Source organism: Anabas testudineus, chromosome 22 (genome assembly GCF_900324465.2).
Source record: "Anabas testudineus chromosome 22, fAnaTes1.2, whole genome shotgun sequence".
Lineage (NCBI taxonomy): Eukaryota > Metazoa > Chordata > Actinopteri > Anabantiformes > Anabantidae > Anabas > Anabas testudineus.
In genome coordinates this window covers 8,135,558-8,160,385 of record NC_046630.1, presented here as the reverse complement: position 1 = coordinate 8,160,385, position 24,828 = coordinate 8,135,558, and the positions used below count along the sequence as shown (strand labels likewise).

General features: G+C 38.1%; 1 protein-coding gene across 3 annotated transcripts in view; it reads right to left on the bottom strand.

Annotated features, from left to right (window-relative positions):
• Window positions 1–218: 218 nt before the first annotated feature.
• The window catches only part of stxbp6 (syntaxin binding protein 6 (amisyn)), a 46,387-nt gene continuing 21,777 nt past the window's right edge, over window positions 219–24,828 (bottom strand). For all 3 annotated transcript variants that reach the window (XM_026339874.1, XM_026339873.1, XM_026339876.1), the window contains exons 3-6: window positions 10,957–11,087; window positions 10,657–10,822; window positions 2,629–2,786; window positions 219–912 (exon numbers count right to left, since the gene is read on the bottom strand). In XM_026339874.1, the coding sequence (XP_026195659.1) occupies window positions 889–912; window positions 2,629–2,786; window positions 10,657–10,822; window positions 10,957–11,087 (479 nt within the window). In that variant the 3' untranslated portion in view covers window positions 219–888. The remainder of the gene's footprint in view (window positions 913–2,628; window positions 2,787–10,656; window positions 10,823–10,956; window positions 11,088–24,828) is intronic.

Sequence of the window (24,828 nt, the reverse complement as noted above, 5' to 3'; positions counted from 1 at the left end):
ACAGTACAGCCAGGAGTAATTTCAAAACATCCCATGTTCATGGGACAAATTAGAGGTCTACTGACATTGATATAATAGTACTAGAAGAATTACACATTTTGCTTTATACAGTGCAAAAGCTGGTTTACTGAACTGTCTCTTTTGAACATAAATTACTGTAATGAATGAGCTTATTCTTAAAACATCTTCAAGTACACTGGCAGCCATATCTCGTTTTGTTTTGGTTATTGTTGAATGGCAGACAAGTTTAGGAGAGCACTAGAATATTTCACTGTTGTATCATGTCAAACCAAACCACAGCGGTCTCACTTGCCGTTTATGAAATATGTTAAATATTTCGACTCATACTGTTTTAATACAATCTGGAATGGACAAAACAAGAGACTAAAAGAAAGCAATGCCCAACAGTCAAAGAACCATGAAAATAAATACTGATTATTTATTGACCTTCAATTGTGGTGCAGTGCTCATTAATGCTAACAACAATAATAACATGTGAGACTGTCTTGGAGTGATTGCTGAGAACTTGTCAGCATGTGTATACTCACATTAGTGTCTCAGCATGCACCAAGTGAAAGGGTTTTGAGTGAGCATGGCTATCTAATACAGTCATAGCTGTGATTTGTAACTTGTCTTGACAAACAGAAGCATGAAACATTCTGAAGTACGGTAGTGTTTACCTCTCCCCCCCCCCATCTGCTTGATGTGTTACCACCAGAGGATGCATTAGAAGACAACAAACCATAACGTTACAACGTTAACATTGTTAACAAATAGTAATCATATTAAATTTTTTTAAAAAGAATAAAATCTGCAATCCTTCTTCTATACAGCGACTGGAGAGTGGTGAACCTCCCCCCTCCCAGCCCAGTTGGTTTTGGCAGTGGTCTAACACTTGTGCTTCATGGCAAGCTGTAGAAAAATTGGGGTGGGGGTTGCAGATAATACGATGAGAAACTCAAGGCAGCAGTGTCACTGATTTTTGTTTTTTTAATTTAGCCTACTAGAAAAACGGTAGGCCAGCAACAAACAAATTGATGCCAACAGTCCTCAGTACAATGCAGTCCAAACACAGTAGTGAATAAAATCAGTAAAACGTATATTGGATAGAAATCTTTCACAAAGAAGAACAAGCCAATAGGGAAATTCCTACCCTATAACAGCACGAGGCCCTGGAGTGTTTTATCCAGACAAAGACAAGGCATTTATCAAATTAACATGGGTTATAATGTCTTGGCTGGAGGCTCATTAGAGAAATGACCAGGGCCACAAATTTAATGCAAAGCTAGGGGGCGTGGAGATGTTAGGATGCTGGACACACATATGCATGCAAGCGTGTGGGCACACACACACAAACGCACAAACACATCACAGTATGGTGTGTGATGCGGGGGTGGAGCAAGGAGAACAAATCCACAGACTGAACAAATGGGGGTAGTAGAGCAGCACGCAGAAATGACTGGTCTTGCTTAATACTGAGGCGCAACTAAATCACAAAGTGAGACGTAGAAAAGGGGTTGCAGAAGTGAATGAAGAGAAAAACTGTCAAGGTGACATCTCAAAGTACAGCAGATGAGTAGCACTGCTAGCCTTTAAAGCGACACTGTGTGCAGAGGTCCTCTTATAACACATGCAGAAGCAGGACAATACAAAAAGGTTAAATCATCAGAGCCCTCCAGACAGAAACGTAAGTGCTAAAATGCAGACTGTTCTGCTGATTCTAGCAGAAATACCTTCTCTTTCCATCTGTACAGCTACCAGCTGCATTTATCAGATAGCATCATTAAGGCGACGTATGATGATGCATGAGACACATACGTTAGAATGCAGAAAAAAAACCAAACAATAATGGCAGCAAGTGAAATGAGAAACATTTGGAAATGAGTGAATCTTCACGGGGGTTCGACAGTCATTCTCTCCTGAAACCACTATAGCCATAAAGTTTTTATATGCTCATCGCAGTTTTTGTAATTCATCACAGTGGGGAAGCTCATCTATGAGCTGTAAGGCAGCAGTGCAAGACTCCTCGAATGTCTTTTGATTATGCTGCTATCAATACTATCGCATCATGCATCCTTCCGTCATTTCAGTGGGTAGTGGATGACTATTAAACTCAATCAATTGAAGTACATACTACTCTACATACTACCACATCTGTCAGTGAGGGCTTTCCACAAATACAACCACTCAGAGGTGTGTGATATACTGTGTTCTATTAGAAAGAGAGTTGTGATCATCATAATCAGATGTGCTTGCTACAAAGCAGTTTTCTTTTGTTTTGCAACAAAGAAAAATCATATAATGTTAATAGCCTCCTCATTAAACAGCTATAGTATACCTGAACACTACAAAAAACTACAAAGGAGAATGAACGAGTGAAAGATAAAAGAAATTAACTCGCCAGAGCAGAGTAGCTTCATTATGTGGAGCTCTAACAAATACCCTCAGGTTTAAGTCTAATATTTGCTCTTTTGGCTGAACTAATAATGATTTATACATTGACTTGACATACTGCAACACAGGAAGCGGGACTTAAAGGTGGAAATTCAATGCACTATTTTACAACACATAGAGTGAGCCCACCTTAATGTTATGCATTACCATGCATCTTGTAGCATATTGCCTCACCTTGTGTGCAGTGACAGCAAACTGTTCAGCACTGTTCATCATGTCAGCAGTCCTCTCCTCGGCCAAACCTAATCGCTCACCGCGCTCATTCAGAGCCTGGCTGGCCTTCTGTACGGCACTTGTCACACTGTCTGCAGCCGAGTGTAGTATACTGTTACCTGCAGATAAGAATGGGAGGGAGGAAGAGACAGAAGAAAAGTGGAGAAAAACACGACAGAATGTAGTTGACCAGTCACAACAAATGAACCTCTGACATTACGATGGATATTCTGCCATTAGTGAACCAGAGTATTAGTATTAATGACAGAGGAGACAAACACACAAGTGGTAAATGTCTTTACATCAGGTGCAACGTGGGAAGGTGGCTAATGAGTTTTCTTCAAAGCTGATTTACTTCAAGGAAAGATCAAGTGAAATTAACCTTTTCAAACTTGAAAGTGCACAACTCCAACACATGTGACACTGGATTTAATGATTTTTTTTTTTTTTTTTTGAGGAGTGCATGTAATTCCTGCTGACATGCAGCACATCTTTTCTTAAATCTTGAACATGTGGTGCCAGCTCTGTGATTAGACTCTTCTTTTCTAAACTATCGTGTAATAGAGACAGAATTTGTTATTAGCAGCATGGGCAGCCCCTGGAGACCCAGTGCTGGATAGAAGACAGAGAACACATCTTTAGATAGCTGTGGCAGCCCTGCGGATGTCTCTTCTGACAAGCCATCAATCTATCGCACATCGAGGGTGCTGCTGTTATGCACTATGTTAACAACCAGACAAGAACAGCAATGCGCCCGTTTTCTTCTCTTTGTAGGCAATACAGTAGCTCCAGAGGATATAATGTGTCAATTTAAGTGATGTATCCACAGGCAGTGGGAAAATATCTGCATTGTGTACTGCTATTACACAGACAGTGAAAACGTCAGTGGTGTTAAGGTCCTGACAATTAAAATGTCTGTCCCACAAAAAGGAGAAAAAGATTATTAGGAACGCAAATAATGTATCAAAACTTGTGTGTACAAAGGTTGATAAGTTGGAAAAAATAATTAAATGAAACACAAGAAGTGGATAAGCTAGATTAAATTTCCCTTGATCTGTATCTTCAGATATACATTACACAGGTTTGAGGAAAAGGAACAGAGAGCAAATAGTAAAGGTACTGACTGTATTAAACACCTGACAAGCTTGAATTTATCTTTTCTCCCCAGAGAAAACAGCAATATAGCAAGTATATGTCCCAAGGCACTGAGGCAGGTAGGATGAGTGATAGATAATGGGGAAAGCACTACTGCAGTGGATTCGATGACAGCCCAAAAGCAAGGCCAGCTGGTGGCGTTTCAAAATAAGTTGACTTGATAAAGTAAAAGCATGTAGACAAACCTGTGACGCAGACACACAGATGGATGTATAGGTGTTCAATCACGCATACGCACACACAAAAAATAGCATGTGTACATAGTTTTTTTCCCTCAGTTATGTAGAAGACAATAATGAATCAATCACAGGTAGCAGAGCCTACTGAACATGACAAACACACCTGGACCAAGATGGACCATAGAAAAAAAGGGAGTAAGCTGTAATATTGCAGTTCTATAAAGTGGCTGCAAAGTGAAAAGTAGTATTGTAGTATTTTCTTTCTCAACTGAAAACCATGTAGGGATTACTGACAAGAAGAAAAAGGTCCACGTGTAACAATCGTACATTATAACTGAGGATTCTGGATTACATAGGGTCAAACACAATCCTGCTCTTCTTTTGTCTGGGAGCAAAAAAAAAAAAAAAAAAAAAAAAGTCTCTTACAGTGGAGTAAGACCTTTTTACTGTCAGAACAGATTCCCCTTAATCCTCTCCTCCTCCTCCAGGGAGTAATACACCCTCTAGCCCTACCTAACTCCTCCACACCATGTACTCTGAGAACACATCCCATTATTTGTCAGCACAATATTTTCCTTTTTCTAGTGTCTTTCTTCTCCATTCTCAGAAATCAGTGGCAGAGTGCAGCGTGGGCTCCGCCGGTGGAGAATGTAATTACAGAAAAGACAGGGTGGGGACTTTCTGGAGAGCTTATGAAGGGGCTGCAGCATCAGGAGCAAAATGAAACATGTGTAGGAGTAGATTATGTTATGCGGTGCTTTTTGCTGTGAGCCATATTCTGAGCCTTAGCGTCTCTTTATTTAAAGTAGGAGTTGATTAAGAGTCATGTCATCAGTTGGGATAACAGCATTTCTTTTCTTTTGTTTTTTTTCCTTTTGGCTTCAATTTACATTCTAATAATACACACGTTTCCTGTTATGACACGATGTTATGATGTTCTACTGGTAACCATTAAAAAGGGCCTTTCTGTCAATTTTTGTCAACTTTCATTGTTGTGCGAGAGCAGCGTACAGCACAAGGCCAAACCTAGTACATCCACAACACGCCCCTCTCAACAATGCAGGAGGAATTTTGTTGCCATACCCCATGATATCAGAATAGACCATGGTTTTGTTAACAATGGAGACTGAACAAAAAGTCAAGTTGTTTTCTGGAAAAAAAATTCACAGAAAATCGAAACTATAAGAAAACACAAGCAAAAAAAAAAAAGCGGGAACATCATTCAAAGTCGACCCTCCTTTCCAGTCCTGCAGTAAACCGATTACAGATTATACTGCTGTGGTGAAAAAGAAGCACATGATTATCCCTAGCAACATGTCAGATATTCTTCACATATATGCCGACGCCAAACTGCCACATCACATTTACTAAGGAATTCAGGGTTGAATAGTTTTGATAGTTATCATCGAGAACAAACACACCCATACAAAAAGATTCATGTCAACATGACATGCTACGGTGCCTTTAATAGTTTCCATCCTGGCAGAATACATGGTCGTGTTATTAATGTGCTAGAATAGTGCTGTGGGGTACAATATGTGTGGGTGTTTGAAGGGGGAATAATCTCTTACAATAACTGCAAGTAAATACAAGTATTATCAAACACATGCTCATCTGCAATTCACAGTCTGTGATGGATTTCTGTATGTGATACCAATATTTTTTCTTCATAGATTTACTAGCATATCCAGAGCCTCTTGGCTCAACTGTACACAGTATTTGCTGTTATTTTTAACCTTTGTTTCTGCTAAAGAACATTTAAACATTTCATCAACCATTTTACTTTAGATTCACTGTACTTACAGTTCACAGAGAGGGCATAACACATGTAAATACATAGCTCATACACAATAGTGTGCATCTATGTATGGTATGTGTCACTGTGTTAAAAATTAAATAAATAATATTTTCAAACTCAGCCAACAAAATCCAATTTTCCTGCTTCTAGAAGTTATTACAAGGCAGAGGACAGAAAGTGACAAAAATAAAAAGAAGTGTGTGTGAGGAATACTAAAGGTTCTGAAACAAGATCAAAGATATTGTCATATCATAACAACATTTTTGTTCCAACCAGTTCAAAGCTGTATTTATAATTTGCAGGCTCCCAAGATAAAACACTCTTTAATTTCTTTTTTAATTTAAGCGATTAAAGTCTTTTAAGATAAAAGATGCACATATTATTCCTCATTAATAGAGGCAAATAAGAACAACCCCAGGCTGACAAAGAGTCATAACTCTGTCGAGCCTAGTATCCTCTAAATTCTCAGGAGTAATGACTTCATGAACTTCTTTACTAATAAAATCCTAACTACTAGACAAAAAATTGATCAGATCCTACCTGCAACTGGCATGGATGGTCTCGCATGTACAATTTACACATCATGGTCAAGACTGAAAAAGTCAATTTTGCCATGCTTACTATCATCTTTAGCGCACACAATCTAATCTGTTGTGCATCTGATTTACTTGTACCTGCCTACCCTCTATTATAAACAAGTTTATAATAAATAAAGCAATGTAAGATGAAGTTAACAATGCAGCTGCTTCACGTTTTTAAATTGATATGCATGAAAGAATAATGCATTAAATAAGAATACATGAAATAAAAGAGTTGAGAGTTGCCTACAGACATAGAAATGCTGCTTCTGCTGCATAATAAACCTCTACTGAGATTTAATTAATGCAAATCTTGACATTACCCACAGCAGTACAATGAAACTAAAACAGAGGTGGGTATAGTACCCCCAGCACCCGTGACACACACCTATTATTTCTCTGTAGCCTTCTCCATCTAATCACTTTAGTCCACATTCTTCCTTCAGTATTCCCAATTCAAAACCTTTCAAACTGCAGAGAGAAGCTCTCTCCCTTTCTCTGTGGTCCTCCCAAATTATTTCATCTGTACAATCATCTGTTCAATACCCCCCAATCCATCTTTCAGACTAATACAAACTGCCCTATGGTTTATTGTTTATGTAAAATATGTAAATTATTTAGTACTGAAATGTATATAAATACTATTTACATGTTATTAATGTATATTATGTTCTTACCCGTCTACATTTGATTCATTCATTCATTTTAATATGCATATTTATGCATCCTACAGATACATTTCTTTTCCCTTGTGTAGCCCCTCAATGACTCCTTCCACCTCTTGGTTAAGCACTCAAGACAAAAGCAAGCTGTTCACTCTGCCCTTGATATTTTTTCATGAGGGGAAATGCTTGACCTTGCTTGCTTAGTTGGCCTTTAGTTTAGTCACTGTCATTCTGGTTAAAAATGCAAGGCACTAAAGACACTAATGGGGACAAACATGGGACATTCTGTCACACGTGAACCACAGGGCCATGCTGACACAGAGAAAAATAGCTACTAGGTGTTCATGAGCAGCCTAGTCACAGTGGCTTTAATCAGCAGATAAATGTCAGCATCACACAAAGTATCAAACAGCTGCAATTTCCATAATTAGCACTTTCACTGAGATTAAATGTTATTTTGCAAGAAGCTCTACAGAGGTACAGAACAGTGAGGAAAACATCAGGGAAGAAGCACAGTATCATTGTCTTGCGCCTTGTACATCAAAATGTGATTTACCCCTGAACGGTATTAGTGCACGCAGTCTGACAGTGAGGGGTGAAGGCAGAGAACATAACTCACATGACCTCTGGATGCACACTTAAAATCCCGTTCAGCATGTTCTCAACCCCAACAGTGAAAACACATATTAGGGACATTTTGACCTTGTGCTCACTGGGAGCATATAGAGTAGCTCTCTGTATGCAAATGGCAATTAGTCTATAGCCCTAAAAATGAAGACACAGATCTGTTGTGTCCCTGAGCGCCAGGAGTTAGGGGATACACTTTTTAAAATCTAACTCTGACTGACCCTAATTTATTGTTTTGTTAGGCTTATCTACATGTATTATAGAGTCACATGTAACATAGTGCAAAAAACTATGTACAATGCACCATCTTGACGTCTGGAGTAATTCAACACGCTTTAGTACGATAAACGTTATTTATTCCAAATAGCTCAGTATACCATAGGCTTACCTTGTCTTAGCAGGTGACCATGCTGTGAAACTAATTCTTTCCTCACTCTGTTCAAAAACGCCTTGCAACGGAAAATGATTGAATCTACAGCTTGGTCTTCTGTGATGAGAAAATATTGAAAGTCATAGTCAGCTTTGATAGACAAAAAAAAAATCCATTTGGAAATTAGTGAAGAGGGGTTATAATTTTTGGAATGTTAAGGCACTCGGGGACTCGAGTCAGGTAACTCAACTTGTTATTGTTTTTATTACTATAATTATTTATTACTCTTAAGTAAAATTTAGCATGTACATGGAAAATCATAAAAACTGTTATGTATATAACTAGTATGACACATTAGTTAAAAGGTTTTCAAACCTAGTCTACATTTGTGCATTGAGTATTTCAAATCAACTAGAAGAAAACAAGTTTATACTGTGGGCCTAAAAGCATCCACTTTGCTCACAAGCTTAAAAGTGTTTTTAGATGCAGGTCACGAACAAATGCTGGAGAGATGGAAAAACTCAGGTTGGAATTGGGCTATAACAGGGTATAACTGTGTGGGCAGACACACAGTTCGGCATTGATAACAAGGCAATTAGCAAATTGGCCTGTTTTATTTCTAGAACAATTACATGCCCCATCAAGGATCAGGAAGACCAGCCTGTGAATCTGCCCAATATAGCTCAAGTCTAAAATTTGGCTTTATCAGTTCACCTGGTAGTTCACCAGGACTGTATTAAACATAATTAACCTGTGTTACCAGGCAGATGAATATGATAAGAGATGTGAGGACCAATATAAAAACATCTTTCCTCCTCCTTTCCTAATAAAATGTAGTTATTTTACAATTTAATTTGTTTTGCAACACACTTCACAATCCACTAAACTACAACACATATTTTGCATGATTCTTTTCTGTGTTTGACCAGATTTATGTCATTTGAGGATGTTTTATGTGTTCTTGATCATCTCAAGGCATTTCTGTAGATAGAGTCTCCCACAGTTATGGTCCCACACCTGAGCAGCGTCATGATTTTTGTTTTGCACTGGTGTGAGACTTAAACTGGAGTGGACAGAGTTGGCAGTAGCATGGCATCCTCTCGGTTTCTCCTGTCACATTGTGCGTGGTGATCTGTCAACTTTCTCATTTATCACACTCGGCTTCCTCTACACACCGAGAGTGAGCAGTCCATTATCAGATAATTGGCCAGATGGACTAACAGCATGGTATCAATAGCTCACTCAATATCTGTTTATACCAAACCACCAGCTTTGCTCTTAAAAGCTTATTTTAAATAGAATAAATTGTTTTTGTGGGTAAATCCATTCCTATTTCAAGCATTTATAACAAGGGCATTGTTAATTTCATATGGTCTTTCGATTTTGTGCTACAGGACCTTTAGTGCAATTTCCAGATCTACTGGAGGCATGTGGTTGACAAGCAACATTTCTACTTCATAATCCATCCTATTTTAATAAGTTCAGTGCTCTCTTGGACACGACTGCTTCCCGCCTACACACAGAAAGTCTATATTATACACAAGGGTCAGTTCAAGCAAGTTAAATATGGCCATGTTTTCCAGAGTAGGAGGGAGGTCGAGCCAACATAGCAGCATACTGAAGGGAGCTTTATCATTAGTGGATGTTGTGTTTCCATACACAAACATGGCAAAAAAAACAAAGATTGACAAAAATTAGTGTCTTTACACAAACACTCCACATACTGTCACCTCTCTGGAACTCGGTGCAGGTTCAATAGTAGCATTCTGTGACTTGCACACTTGTAAGATTTCATCTGTGTCAACAATTGACAACAATTGCTCTACTGTTTGTGGGGCAGATGGGCACCCTGCAGGAAGCAAGTTGGGTATGCCTTTCTATAAATAATTCCATGAATAATACATGTTCAAAGATGAGCCTTGGTGGTAAACAGATCAATATCTGATTAAGCTTCACTCTATACTGAGTTGAACTGTAGAGGAAACCTCAACTGACACCCGAAAGTCCACCTCCTTTGTAACAAAGAATGCAGGAAATTTACACATGGAAAACATTTGGGCAGTTGAAGTACTTTGTTTTGGTTTTTTAAATCAGCTTGTCCTCGCTTATTAGTTGGGCATGGAATAAGAAAGGCAGAGGATAGCTGTCAATTGACTACTCCACAGTCTCACAGATTTAATATCTCATTGACTTAACAGTTCAGGAGCTGTTACAACTCTGATGTTAAAGGTTTTTTTTAAACGAAATTCATTTAAAAGAAAATCTGATTCACACTATAGACACAATGAAATATGTCAGTATCACAAAAATTAGGGAAGATTATTGTTTAGGCTATATGCTGTTAAACCAGATGATCTGTGTCAGATGCTTTGAGTCATAGCTGACGAGTTTGGTTGGACATCCTCATTGACCTCACTTCAACAGATGCTGTGTATGAAAAATAAGAATGCATTTTCATACACACCAGGTGCTGGTTGTCATCATACATAATCAGATGCAGACTGGCTTACAGCACAGTATGACAGCAGTGAGTCTGCCATTGTAGAGTCATTGCTGCATTCTGGCCAGAAATATTAACAAAAGACAGGTGGAAGGGTTTTTTTTTTCCACATCTTACCCCCCAGCAGTTTGGACTGACAGTTGACAAACTCTGGTTTCCGCACCGAGCTGTAGCGCTGGCAGGTGTGGTGAAGTATTTGGATAAAGGTGCACTTTTCTCCTGCTGAACTAGCAACCCACTGGTCAAAGGCATTATCGAACACCAGGTCAAACTCTGGACAGTCCTTGGAGACAATAACAAGGACACAAGAGAGATGGCAAGTCAACAATGCACTTGTAACTCTAAACCAAAGTTTCAAAAGCCTATATTAGCTAAATTAAGATAAACGGAAACAATCTTTGAGACAAATTTACATACTTTGTTGGCGTCAATGCCGTTCACCTGCCGTAGCTGGTCAATTGTCCACTGTGACCTTTTGACAAAAGCAGAAGACCCTTGGAACTGTTTCACCTTAGTGATGGACACATGGGATGGTTTCTTATTTGTCACTGTGGAAACAAAAACAACATGCAGAATGAGATTATTGGAAAAGTTATAAACGCCAAAATTACATTTCACAATATATAGTTTCTGTGTAACTTTGCCCATATTTCTGAAACAGTGACAAGGTTTGGATAAGGATGCATGGACAGGTCGGGTCACAAACCAAGTCACGAGCTGCTTTAATGGGTGGCCTAAATAAGACAATAAAACAATTTCACATCATACAACTGTATGAGAATCTAACCAAGAATAGACACAGCTTGTAAATTTATTTGCCGTCAAATATTGTGTAGTTTTCATATAACATGCAGTATAGTCCATTTACATCTTTCCTTGCCACAGGTTTGAAGAACAAACAGTTGGGTATAATTATTCCTGTATGAATTTTCTATAAACTGCTGAGTATTTGTATACAGAGCTGGACATGATTCATTTCTCTTCACAAAAGGTGATTTATCTTCTCCACTACACTGCTGACTAATCTAACAAACTGCACTACAAATAGACATAATCATAACATAACAGTGGGAAAACATTGTGCTTTTGTTTAAATTGTTTTAAACAATTTAAACAAAAGCAACAAACAACAAAAAGCTGTTGCATTTTCAGTGTTCTTTGGCACATGCTGCACTCCTGTAACTGTACATGACAGGTAATATGAGTACAGTTTATGAATAACTAAACATTATGAAAAAATTTACTGACTTCACTTCATCCTCAGCTTGGTCACCGTTCCCAGCCATGAATATCTATGTCTTCCAACAGTGCACAGAGATTAACACCACCCTGTTTACAGACCACTAAGGCCCACAGCTCTATAGTACACCTGGATGTGGGTTAGAAACAGCAAGTTTTTGTCCTACTCAGGAACAGCATGCTCTATCAGCAAACCTCTCTCCTACTTTTGCTATTGTATCATCTCAGAGAGAAATCTGTTTGAAAGAGTTTGTGTGACTTGCACTGTTTTTTGCCCTTTATACAGCTGCACAGTTCTCAAAAAAACAAAAAAAGAAAAAACAAACTGGTCCATTTTGGCTTGTGTTTGGTTTGGATTTGGTTTTGGATTTGTAAAAGCCATACCACACCCTTCTCTGATTATAACTTAAAAATAGATATAGGTAGGGCTCAATGCCACGTCAGAGGGTAAACTCCCCTGGGCACAGGGATGTTTGGATGTTTTGTGTATGCACTTAGACAGCTGCAATTAATATATGACGTGCTTCCCTGAGGTTGCAGTATGGAGCAGCCACAGTAGCAAACTAGTTAACATGTCTTTCTAATCTCTTCTTTGTGGATTTATTTATTCAGGCAAACAGACAGCCACAACCAGTGAGTGATCAGATCAGTCTTGGGTCACACAGCAGGCTAATAGAAGCTCTAGAAACCAGAACATGTCATAAAGAGGATGACTGCTGAATGTAATGAACCACTGTGCTGAAGGGTAGAAGTCTAGAAACTGAGGTCATCCAATGCACAGCATGAACAGTTTGTCTCCGAGCTCCATTCATGGCAGGCAATACACTATAACACAGAACTATTATTTTCCCCCAGACTGATTAAATGGAGAACCGCTAGCCAAGAAGAGAAAAGAAAAATAAATAAATAAATAGAAAAACACAAGTACAGTATGAATTCAACTCTCTTAGATATGGGTCTTGCCTCCATCTTATCTTACCAGAGATGTCCTATACTGCTGGAACTAATGATTATATTTACTGGCAGTGAATATGACATTTGGTATAAGTAAATTGGTTTGGTTTATATCACAAAATAGAAACAAATCATGAAAGTTTGATGAGGCCAAGGTTATGTGTTGTAATCTACTGTAATCTTTTATCTGACTAGCAGTACAAAAACATCCCATTCATATTGATGTTTACATAGAAAGGCATCACAGATCGTATTTGAATAGTTACGGCACAACCACAGAATGTTAGTGACTAGTCAACAAGGTGTTCAGCACAGTCCTAGGTAAAATTCCTAGAACAAGAACAATGAATACAACATACTTTGGCAAGCACTTATTGTTGAATGTCTTGACAGTGTAGTGCAGTGTAAATGAAAATGTACAGTACAACTCAAGAGATTACAAGTGAGTGCACCCCCTCCCCTACACAATGTGTGAAAGATACTTGTTGTCTCAAGGCAATAAAACACTGTAAAATGAACACACATGAACACAGGTGTTTTAGTGATGCTGCCCTTAAAATGTATCTATTACTGAAAGTTACTAGCTCTGGCTGTACCAAAATGGTAACCAGGGAGAAAGCTGTGAGAAAATACATACTCTTAGGTTCATAGGCTTTCTACTGAAGTTACTCTCATGATAACTTGGCAGCTCTGAAACAATAAGTGAATTGTAATTAGAAAACATAACGAAAATGCCCGATATGCAACTGATGCCAAAATCATAAGGGAATAACACATCTCACATTATACAGAAACTGCACAGTGCAAAGGTGAAGGAGGTCGCAGTTTCCCTTCTTGTACATAAACTTAAGTGGATCAAAAATGGGTCCACTGTAACACACTTTTGTTATTTACTTTACATCTATAAAGCAAACATAATCATTAAAATCACACCCTGAACACAATATAACATAACATAATAAACCTTAGGAGAGTAAGCACACATCATTTGGCTACATTTCTAGGAACAAGGGAAGACCCAAAATCACTGAGAGGTTGCCAAGGCCATTGTTTCCATTGGGCTGGATGTAAAAGGAAGGCCATGCCGAGGTTCCTGTCCTGCTCCTTTCTCATGCTCTGATGGTGACATGCTCTCACTTCCTCCAGTGGATCAATCCCTTGTTATGCTTGGCTAAGTGCAAGTGCTGCAGCCTGAAGGGAAACTTGTACTGTACATCAACATTCTCAGGATCAGTTTTCCTCAAGGAAATATTATCGTAGTTGTGGTTGTTCAGAGAGAAATACAAGCACCAGGACGATTACTAGCAAAAGCAGTGAAGACTTCAATTAGCTTGCGAGGTGTGCAGGGTGTTGATTATTAATCATTCTGTGGCAATTCAAATGAAGCATTACAAAAACAAACAGGAGCCAGTACAGCCAACATCAATTATGTACTGCATGAAAAAATAACTGAGCTTCATTCAAGAATATGAAAAAGGACCAATTGTATTGGCATAACTTCCTTTCCCCTCACACAACTTAATCCTTGTATCAACACTGATGCTTATCGAAAGTATCTTTTTACAGGGCAGAGAGATGATAAGCATCAAGACTTTAAGCCATCTGAATGAATTGGAAATTGCATAACCACAGAATATTACAAAAATCACATAAGATATGGATGATAATGTGTCTGAGTTCAGGCAGGCCTTGGAAAAAAATGGCTGTTTCAAGATTCACCCACCAAAGTGAAAAAGCATGATAGATCCGATAGTGATCCATTCAGCAACATGTTTCTCTCATCGTTCATAATACAATTTCTAAGTATAGTTTAGGAATACCTTGTTCGTCGAGTTTGGTTATTTATCATTTCACTCACTTGTGTCACACTTCAAAGAAGCATTTCACAGCCTCCATCTCAACCAGGTGGGATAAGGATCTCTTGAAAAATCAGACCCCTTCAGTGAACAGTCAATTGGCTCCAAGCTCTGACATTAAGTAGACATGGTTGCCATGGCAATCTCATTAGCATGGCACAAAATGCATCTGAGAAATAAGGGCTGGTGTGTCGAGATGGCAAATTAGAATAGTTCAATACTGAAAGCAGGATCACAACGAATAGGATTTCATCAAGTCATCTGTATGTCTGGAAATGCTAATGGACAAAGTGCTGGACCATAAGAACTACTGTACTGTAGTCAATGTTAGTTTAGCTTACAGTTTTAGTCTAGGGCGTTCCCTTTCTAAAAGAATAAGAATGCTCTCAGGGGATAGATCATAGTGATCAAACAAACTTAACAAATGAAGCCAGATCAGTTATCTGTCGATTCCAATAAAATTATTCTAAACATGTTGCCAAAATATGAAAACTCAGATGTTACTGTTAAAATACCAACAGAAAAACCAAAAGGTTTCAGCAACACATTTAATTCCAGTATTTATTGTATTAATAACCAAGTATAAGTTTTGAGGTGAGTGAGGTGAGGTGAACTGTTTGAAACCACATGAAATGCCAGCCTACAATTATTTATAGAAGAGAGAAGGATTAAGTTTCTTGGCAGTAGGGACACCATCTTTAAAAAGTATATATCTAAACAGTTTGCATGTTTAATTTTCTGCATTGTTATTAGAGCTGTCGTCTGAGGGCATGTCTAACACTTTTCTCCGTCTAGGTCTATGATTACAGGTCTATTTTAAAGTTGCCCCCACTCTGCTTGAGCTGGAACACACTGTTTTCTTGAGAAAGAAGCTGTCACTGGAATGAACCATAGTACTGGCTCGACTAGCAACAACACCCCAGAACAAAGGCACACTGTGCTACAGACTATTCATGGGTTTGAAAACACAGTGACTTCTGTGTACAAGGCCTCCTAAGGCAGGACGGTGCCCATGCAGTGGCAATGTAGCAATGAAAAAGGGAGTGCATAACAGCTACAGCACAGGCACAGACACCAGTGCCTAGTAACAATGTCACAGTGCAGAGTTGCACCTTCTCATACAACAAAGCAGTTGTATTAAATCTGGGTTACTGTAAAACTCATTTGAAAACAAGTAACAGTGCATAATATATGTAAACTTTTACTTTAACCTTCAGCAAATTTGCATTATGATATACTAACATGGTAAACTGGCATGATGGGATCCTCTACTCTGAAAATGAATTGCTCCTCTTGATTTTCTGGACACTGGAAACACGCAGGTGACAACCCATGCAAAAACCTTTTGCCAATGTGGCCAAGACCATTCAACTTACTTACTTTAAATCAAGCCAAATGTCCTTTAGCAATATCTTAAAATCTTATTGTCACAGCTTGCAGGCAAGTTCACTTCGTGTGTGTGTCTGTGCTCCCATTTAGTGAGTTTTGCATTTTTAGTTCGGTGACTATTTGGTGACCTCCTCAACTACAATCACACACCACTGTAACATTAACAGTGTAATGTGGGATGCAGGTACTAATGGCTGGTAAAGTGAGGAGACTGGGAACTGGTGTTGAAGAACTGCTCTTCAGATTAAATAAAACTATTTCTGCATTTTAAATAACCTCACTAAGAACAAAATGGCTTCCCTATACCATCGTCTTAATGCCATGTCTTCATGAATCTTTTGAAAGTCACATCCTTCCCTTCATCCATCCCCCTTTAAAACAGAACTCCAAACCCAAATGAGCTTTTCAAAAACATAGCGGCCTTTTGCCTCCAGTCACATCTGTTATCCATCCAATTATAACACTCACCCAAGGACAACACATTAAAAGGATTCTGGAGGCTTGACAAATCATATGCGTCAGTCATCCAAGACGAAAAACTCTCATTTGAGGCACCAGAGCTTATTTCAGTTCAATTCAAATCAAAGCAACTCCGAAATTAATAAACTGAACATGTGGCTCAACTAAAATATTCAGCAAGTGAGATGTTTTTCTCTTATTCTGATATGTTTAATGAACAGGGTGTATATTATGCAGAATGAGTGCCTTTTTAACATGAGGTATTAACTAATTTCTCTACACTGTCAAGTCGCATAGAAAGCAATACCACAAATAAAAATTTCATAATTTATTAAAATGTGTTATTAGTTCCTCGTCTACTGTGCAGAAAGGCCACAGCCCACATAGCAGACATTCCCCTGAAGCCACAGCCCACACATACAAGAAAATGTTTAATTACATCGGGGCACTGACCTGAGGCTACACCCAAACTGTCATACTACAGAATGAATTCAATACTCATCTGCATGTTGAGGCTCCCTATTGGCCATGTAAAAACTTGGACTGATTATGTTTTGGCATGACTCCAGCAGGCTCAAAGAGGGGGGAAAAAAAACTCATGTCTTCCTGATCTAATTATGTGTTTATCGATTGTCATTTCCAAATTTGAATATTAAGCTTCTGGAATAAAGACATGACCAAGATGAAAGGCAGCGATAGCTATACACACACCAGTGAGAGAGAGGGATGCACATAAAAAGAAGCAAAACGTCACATTACATTTTGCAGTACAATCTCACAGCTTGGTGTATTAAACCCACTTAAAAAAATGCATTCATAAGTGCCAAATCTCTGGTATGCATTAATACATAAATACCTCATAACAAGCTAATCTGGATATCATCACAAAATAGCATGCACCAACATTTCAAACACATTCCTGAACACTTACTTTGTCAGGATGACCTAAACTGATGTGCCTGGAACAGAGATCCTCAAACCAAAAAAAAAAGAAACTGTGTGTCAAACCTGGGTCACGTTTATAATTTAGTCTATGACATCACTTTGTAACCCTGTCCAGCTTTATGTAAATCAACAATTCTGATCCTCTGAAAGCCTCTTTTGGTGAGGTATGGCTTCTTGTGCAGAGCAAAGCTTGAGTGTTTTCAGTCAGTAGAAGTAGCTCTAATCAACACCTCCAAACAAATTTTCTTAACTTATGCTAACACCTGGCTCCAGTTAGCTTTTGTTAAGGTCACTATTCCAAGAGTTCACATACTTTTTCCACTAGCACCATGAGGCTTTTATGGATGTTCTCAATAAAGACAGAATTTTGTTGTGTTATTATTTTAGGCACATCTTATTTGATAATATTCTTGACTAAGGATCAGATAACGTTTTATGACAAATAAATACATGGATGGTGTATTGAGATCAAGTAAAATCTGTTGTTTATCACAGAAGCTGTACACTCCCTGACTTATCATAATCCTCCTGAGACATCTCTTTAGCAACTACCTCAAAACTACCCACTCATTAGGTCATTCTCTTTTTCAAACTAAACTCAATTCTCTGTAATTTCTCCCCTAGCAATTCTTCATTCTCTTCTCCTCTGGGTGGCCTGTTTTTTATTAAGTGATGTTAGTAATATTGAAATAAAAATGCAACAGCCCATTATTATAATTATCCATTTGCCCAGTAATTTGTTGTTCATGGCTCCCACTGAAACGTCTGGTGGAGCTGGATTGAATATTGGTTTGCCATTCAGTGTGAATTCTACCTTAAGTCCCAAAAAGAGAAACCAAACGATAAATCAAAGCAATACATTTTGGGCTTCTGTCCAGATCTCATTTCCTGGTCCATCTGTTCTCTCTTAGACTAGATTTAGTGAAATTCTGTCTGTTTGTTACTCCAAAGGAGACAGATTATTATTCCACAACTCTCTCCCCATCCAAGAACATATACCTAAAACTGAGAAATTTTATTCTAATGAATGTGATGGGTAAATTCATAGAAGCTTCCCCACATACTTTCTGTTAGAAAGTATACTTTCTGTTAGAAAGTATACTTTCTGTTAGAAAGTATGTGGTGAAGCATTTTTTTAAAGAACAAAACACAAGGCTCAATTTTGTCTGCTTTTTAAAGGGACACCGATAAAGCCAAGGAGTTATAGTAATAGTTATGCTGAGTTAACTTGGCCTTTTTCCCCCCTCAACCTTAACTGTATCTATACAGAAAAAAGTACAACTATAGTATACCTACTGTATGCTGGACACTTAAAAGCATCTACAAGATAATATAGATGGCCTAACTTAGTCTCAAAGATGACACAATGGTGAGTGTGGTGAGCAGGATCTGAAAGACGAGTACTGTAGTAGTGGAAATTAACAAGTCACATAATTTACACTGTTATAAACACTCCTCAGCACAAGGACATCCGTCTCCTTTTGCCTTTTAAATTTTCAATTGATTAGCCCTGGAACATTTGGTCAAAGCAGGGACAGCCTCGATCTGTTGTATGTATTAGATTTACATACAACTGTAAATCTAATAAACCATTCTTCTGACGATAGAGAGTTAGAAGGTAGATTGATCTTATTTGGCTACTTGCTATCTATACACTGAACAAAGTGTGATGTATGGTTTTGAGATATTAATAAGAGTGTAAGAACACTGAAGACTGAGCAAAGCGGTATCAGATAACATGCATGACCTTCAATTAATTAAATATTGGAAAAGCTTGACAACGTCAACAATAACAAACCTGAAAACCAAAGTCTCCAATTAGGCCTGCTGGCTCGCTCACTCATTAGCAATACACAACGATCTAAGGCATACAGTGTAGTCAATATTACTATGACGTTGAGAAATTACAAATCATGCCTATTTAATAAAATTTATTTCAGCCAAATCTCAGGAAGAAATTATCTTATTAAGATAAATAATTTAAATGTCTAATTGACCTACACTGAAATGTCCATATACCAACTGCAACAAACATCATACATGATTGAACACAACAGTGAGAGTTAATCGTGTCAATTCTTTTTCTTATTTTGTATATTCACTTTTCACACTCATGCAAACAAATTTATTTTAGACTTGTTGAAAACCAGCTATTTACTCCTGCTCAGAGACACACAGAACCTGATCAATCTCTGTGTGACATGCACAGAAATGAAACAGATTTCAATCCATATAAATGACTGAGGGTTATAGGGCAAACAAGCATATGTTGCTGAAATTCTATTTTCCTGTAATGTCACATACTGTACACACTGAACATACACCCATCTGTGCTGGATTAGAAGGAGGAACTGTATAATGACTCTTTCACTCACGCTCCAGAGCACTCAGTGAGAATGGAAAGTGAATGTATCCCCTGGAGACCTGTCTCACACACATAAATACAGGCCCATGCACACATACACAGACTGTTACACTGACAAGATGGATCACAAGCATGCCGGAAAAGTTTCTTTTGTTTCCTCCGTCAATATTTTTCCATCTGGTCTTTCCATGAATGCCTTTCCATGGAACAGGAAAACAGCTGTAGGTTGTAAGAACAATATGAAACCATTCTTCTTTCTGTAGCATAGTGTTCACCCCAAGCATTAAAAAAAAAACACTTACTAAAAAGTTAAATGTGCAGTTTCTATCTAAACTGATAAGGAAAATGTAATACTCCCCCTCCTCCATATCCTCAGCTATTCTGACATGTTTGACTAATGCATAAATGTTCAACACATTTTCCTCTGTGCGTACTGTATGTGTGTCCTTGGCCTCCCACTAGTATGATGTGTGTATCGGTATAGCACTGTCAGGGAGCCTGCAGGGGTGCTCAGCCATGCCCTTAATATAAAATATCACAGCACAGCCCACCCAGGGCCTGACAGAGGAAGTCTCTACAGTAGACCACTCCAGTCCCTGCAGTCTGCTGTCACCGGGCCTGTTGAGCCATACAGCTGCCTGGAGAGACAGAGATGCCAAGGTGCCAGTTCACATCCCGTCTAACCTTTAGAATCTGCCTAATGTCACACGCCAGGTTGCTTGACTACCTGGTGTTGGACAGAAGACCTGCTATGGAAAAGTGATGTGTAGATGACTTAATCTTTATCTTTATGTATACCATTAGAGACGCAGATAATGAACAGATGTACTGTTGCATTGTAGGTCTCTCCTTTTGATACCATCTTATAGCATATAGTACCAGAATGTTTGCCATAGAAAATCTTTATGCGTTAGTACATCATGTACTGATCAAGTCTGAGAATGTGCTGTAGTCCAACACAGAATCACACAAAATCCATACAGAAAAGTTAAATGTTTGCTGTTTACACAATACGAATTGTGGATCTTCTACCAATTAGAGATCAGAAGGCAATGGCAATTTGAAGAGTGAGAAAAGCATCTGGTGTTTTTTTCAGTGCCAGAGATGACGCATGCATCCTAATGATATTTAAAAAAGGTAAAGTTTGAACTAAAATTAAGAATGTCTATTAAGTACTAGCAGCTATTTCCTAGCCCCAGCGAATCGAGCTACCACTAAGCTGCAAACCTGGATGTGTTACACCGAGTTTGTTTTACGAACAGAAAAAAAGAAAAAAGAAAATCTGCGACCAAATCTCGTCTACAAAAGTCAAAATAGTTCTCTCTTGATTTTGATTTGACAGCAGACCTTATATTATTTTAAATATCATGCATAGCCTGGGATCTGTGAATTCATTTCTCAGTGACAAGCTTATGAAAAGGTGTGAGGTGGTGGGTGGCGAGCATATGGTGTTTTTTGGTGTCCCAATGAGATTCAATCCAGGCAGCGGCTTCCCTACAGGGAGTGTTGTAGTTACAGAGAAAGACTCCAGCTGCTCCTCTGGGTGACCTTCATTAACACAATTAACATGCATGCCATTCACAAGCACACTACACTAGGGTGAATGTTGTAGTGTAAGCATGGGCAGAGAGAGGAGATGGGCAAGAGGCATGATGTAGCTGGCCGGTGAGGAAAAAGATAAACAGAAAAGATAAACAGAAAGAATGACTTACTAAATAGTAAGTCATACTATTGGATTATTGTGTGCTTTTAAATACTGTAAAAACTAGTTCAATATTCTATGTATTAAGGATGACAAACACAAACACACACACACTATATTGCAAAACTGTATGGGCTTCTTAAATATATCTCTATGTTAATTTCCAGACTAAAGAGATGGCAAAGGGCATTATATAACATTAACTCAATTATGAGTTATAAATTGGGGAATATTAATCTCAATTATAACCCACACAAAATCCTAGGACTGGGTAGTTATCTTTTCTTTTTCTTTAAATCAATAAATGTATCTGGTTTGCATCTGGGTCAACTCTGCCTGCAATTCTCCAAGTACGTGTTACGTACAGTAGCTGCTGCTACTACAAATTTTAAAAATTACACAACACCAACAATACAAAACCCACCAAGCATCAATAAAATACCCAGTGAGAGTGACTGATGACGTATCAAGCTGATACTGGATGGGATAGGTAGGGACACACTTGGGAGAAAGTCTGAGTAAGTGTGCTTAATGGCATGAAAGACAATAATGGACACTAAGATACAGGTTTCAGGTTCATAACTAAGTCTCTTGTTCTGATAATGTTACAAATGTTACAGTCGATGAATCTTTGGATCACTGTCGATGACAGTCTCCACAATCTTCATTTGCAAATGCTAATTGATTGAGTAACTGTGAGATCAGATGGCATTCAGCACATGCACGCACCATTCCCTACATTTATTTTCTCTCAAACCGACTCTGGGCTCTTTAGGGTATAAATACTCTCAGTACTTTGCCATGGTGACATTTGGGTCACACCCTCTTGTCATGGTTTTAGGGTGATCTATTGTAAAGAGACACCCTGGAATGCGTAGTGTGCCTGACTGATTTTTATTTATTAAGGGATAAAGTGGTTGTCCTGGAGGTTGGGTGAAGGAGGTTGGTGCTTGAAGTGTTGCAGCACATGTATCCATTTGGGCCTAAAGCAATGGTATAAATGTAGAGAGCTGCTGGATACTGTGATGATACAGAATGAAAACAGCAGACATTCTATTACTGAAGTCCAAATATAAATGAACAGTCATGACAAAACAAAAATCAATAAGGGAAAATGACCAGCTTATTATACAACAGCTAATGGGAAGTTCAGGAACTTCAGGTTGTTATTCCAAAGACAACGCAATGTGAAGACAGAGGCTATTACCCCTACCTCCACTGCTTCTCAACAAAGACCCAATTGTTTACATGCCTGATCAGATCCCTAGGTACAGAAGCAAGGCAAACCAAAATAATGCTTAATTGGTCAGTAAGGAATCTTACTTATAATGAAAGAAGAACAGTATTAGACTGCTGTGTTGGTAAGGCAGATGACCTCCCACAGTTCTTATTGACCCGTCTGTTTCATGGTTTGAAAGAAAAATAAACAAGTCTACTATCGACACTGAAAGTTGTGAGCCGAGATGTTTACACTGAATCTTCAAAACATTTGAAGAATGTAGAAATAAAACCTGTATTTTATATTTAAATATCATTACTGCATAGTGCATACATCTTCACTTATTAAACTAATTTAATTTTGCAGATCTGCAAATAGGAAAACTTGACTAACAATTATATGGTTTCGAATTATTACAATGTTGATTTGTCCATTGTACTGTAATTACAGTCTTCTGAGTTGCGCATAACACATACAGTGGGGAAAATAATTATTTGATACCCTTCTAATTTTGTACATTTGGCCAGTTACAAAGAAATTAGGGGTCTATATTTCATGGGTTTGTTCTAATGGATAGAGAAAGAATATCAACCAAATGTCCAGATCCAGAAAAAGCTCATGATAGAAATAGTTACATTTCAGTGAGTAAAATAAGTTTTTGATCCCCAATCAAATCATTACTTTCCCCGCTGTATGGAAACTACTAATGTTTTTGATTGAACACAATATTCAAGAAGTGACCTAATGATATATTACACATATTGCACAGGTGTTGTTCAGAGAGTTACATTTGTTTTTCTCATGAAACTTTTCTCAAGCCGTTGTTATAACTTAAAATGACCCTTGTAAAACTTGCCTTTGCCCTTGTTAGATAGTGCACCATACTTTTATCTTAAGGAGTCAGATGGGATGCTGCGACATGGAATTCACCTTGAGACGAGAATCAGCTGCAACGTCATAACTGCCATTGTTATGTCTACACTTTCAAACAGAATAACATCGCCCTCTCATCTGTAATCTATGAAAAGAACTGTATGTGTTAGATTCTTGGAGTTTTGCCTCTGTCCGTGCATGCTCCCTTGCACAAGAGAAATTAAACTACTGCCTTTTTAATCTCATTGGTGGTCCTGAGAAGTTTGTTCCAGAAATGTTCCTATAAACAGGGGAGGAAAAACTGAATTGCTTTTAAAACACAATCAGTTTAAGATTTTCCTGCTCCAGGTTTTATCATTGCTCTAAAACAGGCCACTATTTATCTTGCTATACATCAAATCCAGACTTGACACAATAGATAAACTAATGGAGGAAGATGGAGACCAACATATGTTGCATGTAACAAGAGTAAGGTTAAAGATATGACAGTAAAGAAAGTGAAAAGGGATGGAAAAGAGAAAGTGCTAGATAAACAGAAAAGAACACAGAAAGATGAACAGATAAACACATAAGCAGAAATAGCCACTTCAAGGTAAAGTTCAGTATATACGTAAGTATAGGGGGAAAAAAAAGAGTAATAAATAGAAACTTAATGGGCCACAGAGAAGAGTTCAATATCACACCAGCAAGGTCTGGGGTTAGGCTGGAGTAAACTCCATCTCTGGAAATGTATTACAACTATATATTAACTGAATGAGTACATACAAAAACAGAAAATGGGTTAATTTTCTAAGTAGATGTACAATAAATGCAGGCCTTTGTCAGTTTTCTGGGATACAGCATTGTTTGGATTATCTTCTCAATTTCATTTCACCATTCTGATAAGAAAAGGCCAAATTTGATTTTGGCAAGTCTTGTAGCCTGATGGTTCATTTCATGAACATCGTGAAATGCCTTGATTAAAGAACATCTTGTACCAAACGAACACAGCATAATTGATGGCATTAAACACACATGGTCACGGCTGCCAACGGTGAGGAGGAGAGTGAATAAAAGTGTGTTCCTGTTTTTATATTTAAAACAACCATCGATGACTAAAAGCAGTAAAAGTTGAGACCTGTCAAAGTTAAGCATTTATTACAGCTTCCCTACTTTTGATTGATAGACACACCAACACGTAAAAGGTGCTATACACTTTGATTAACAATAACAAAGACATTCATAAAAAAAAAAAAAAAAATGATGTTGTTGATAAGCAGTATATTCTGTTTCTAGTTGTGGTGGTATA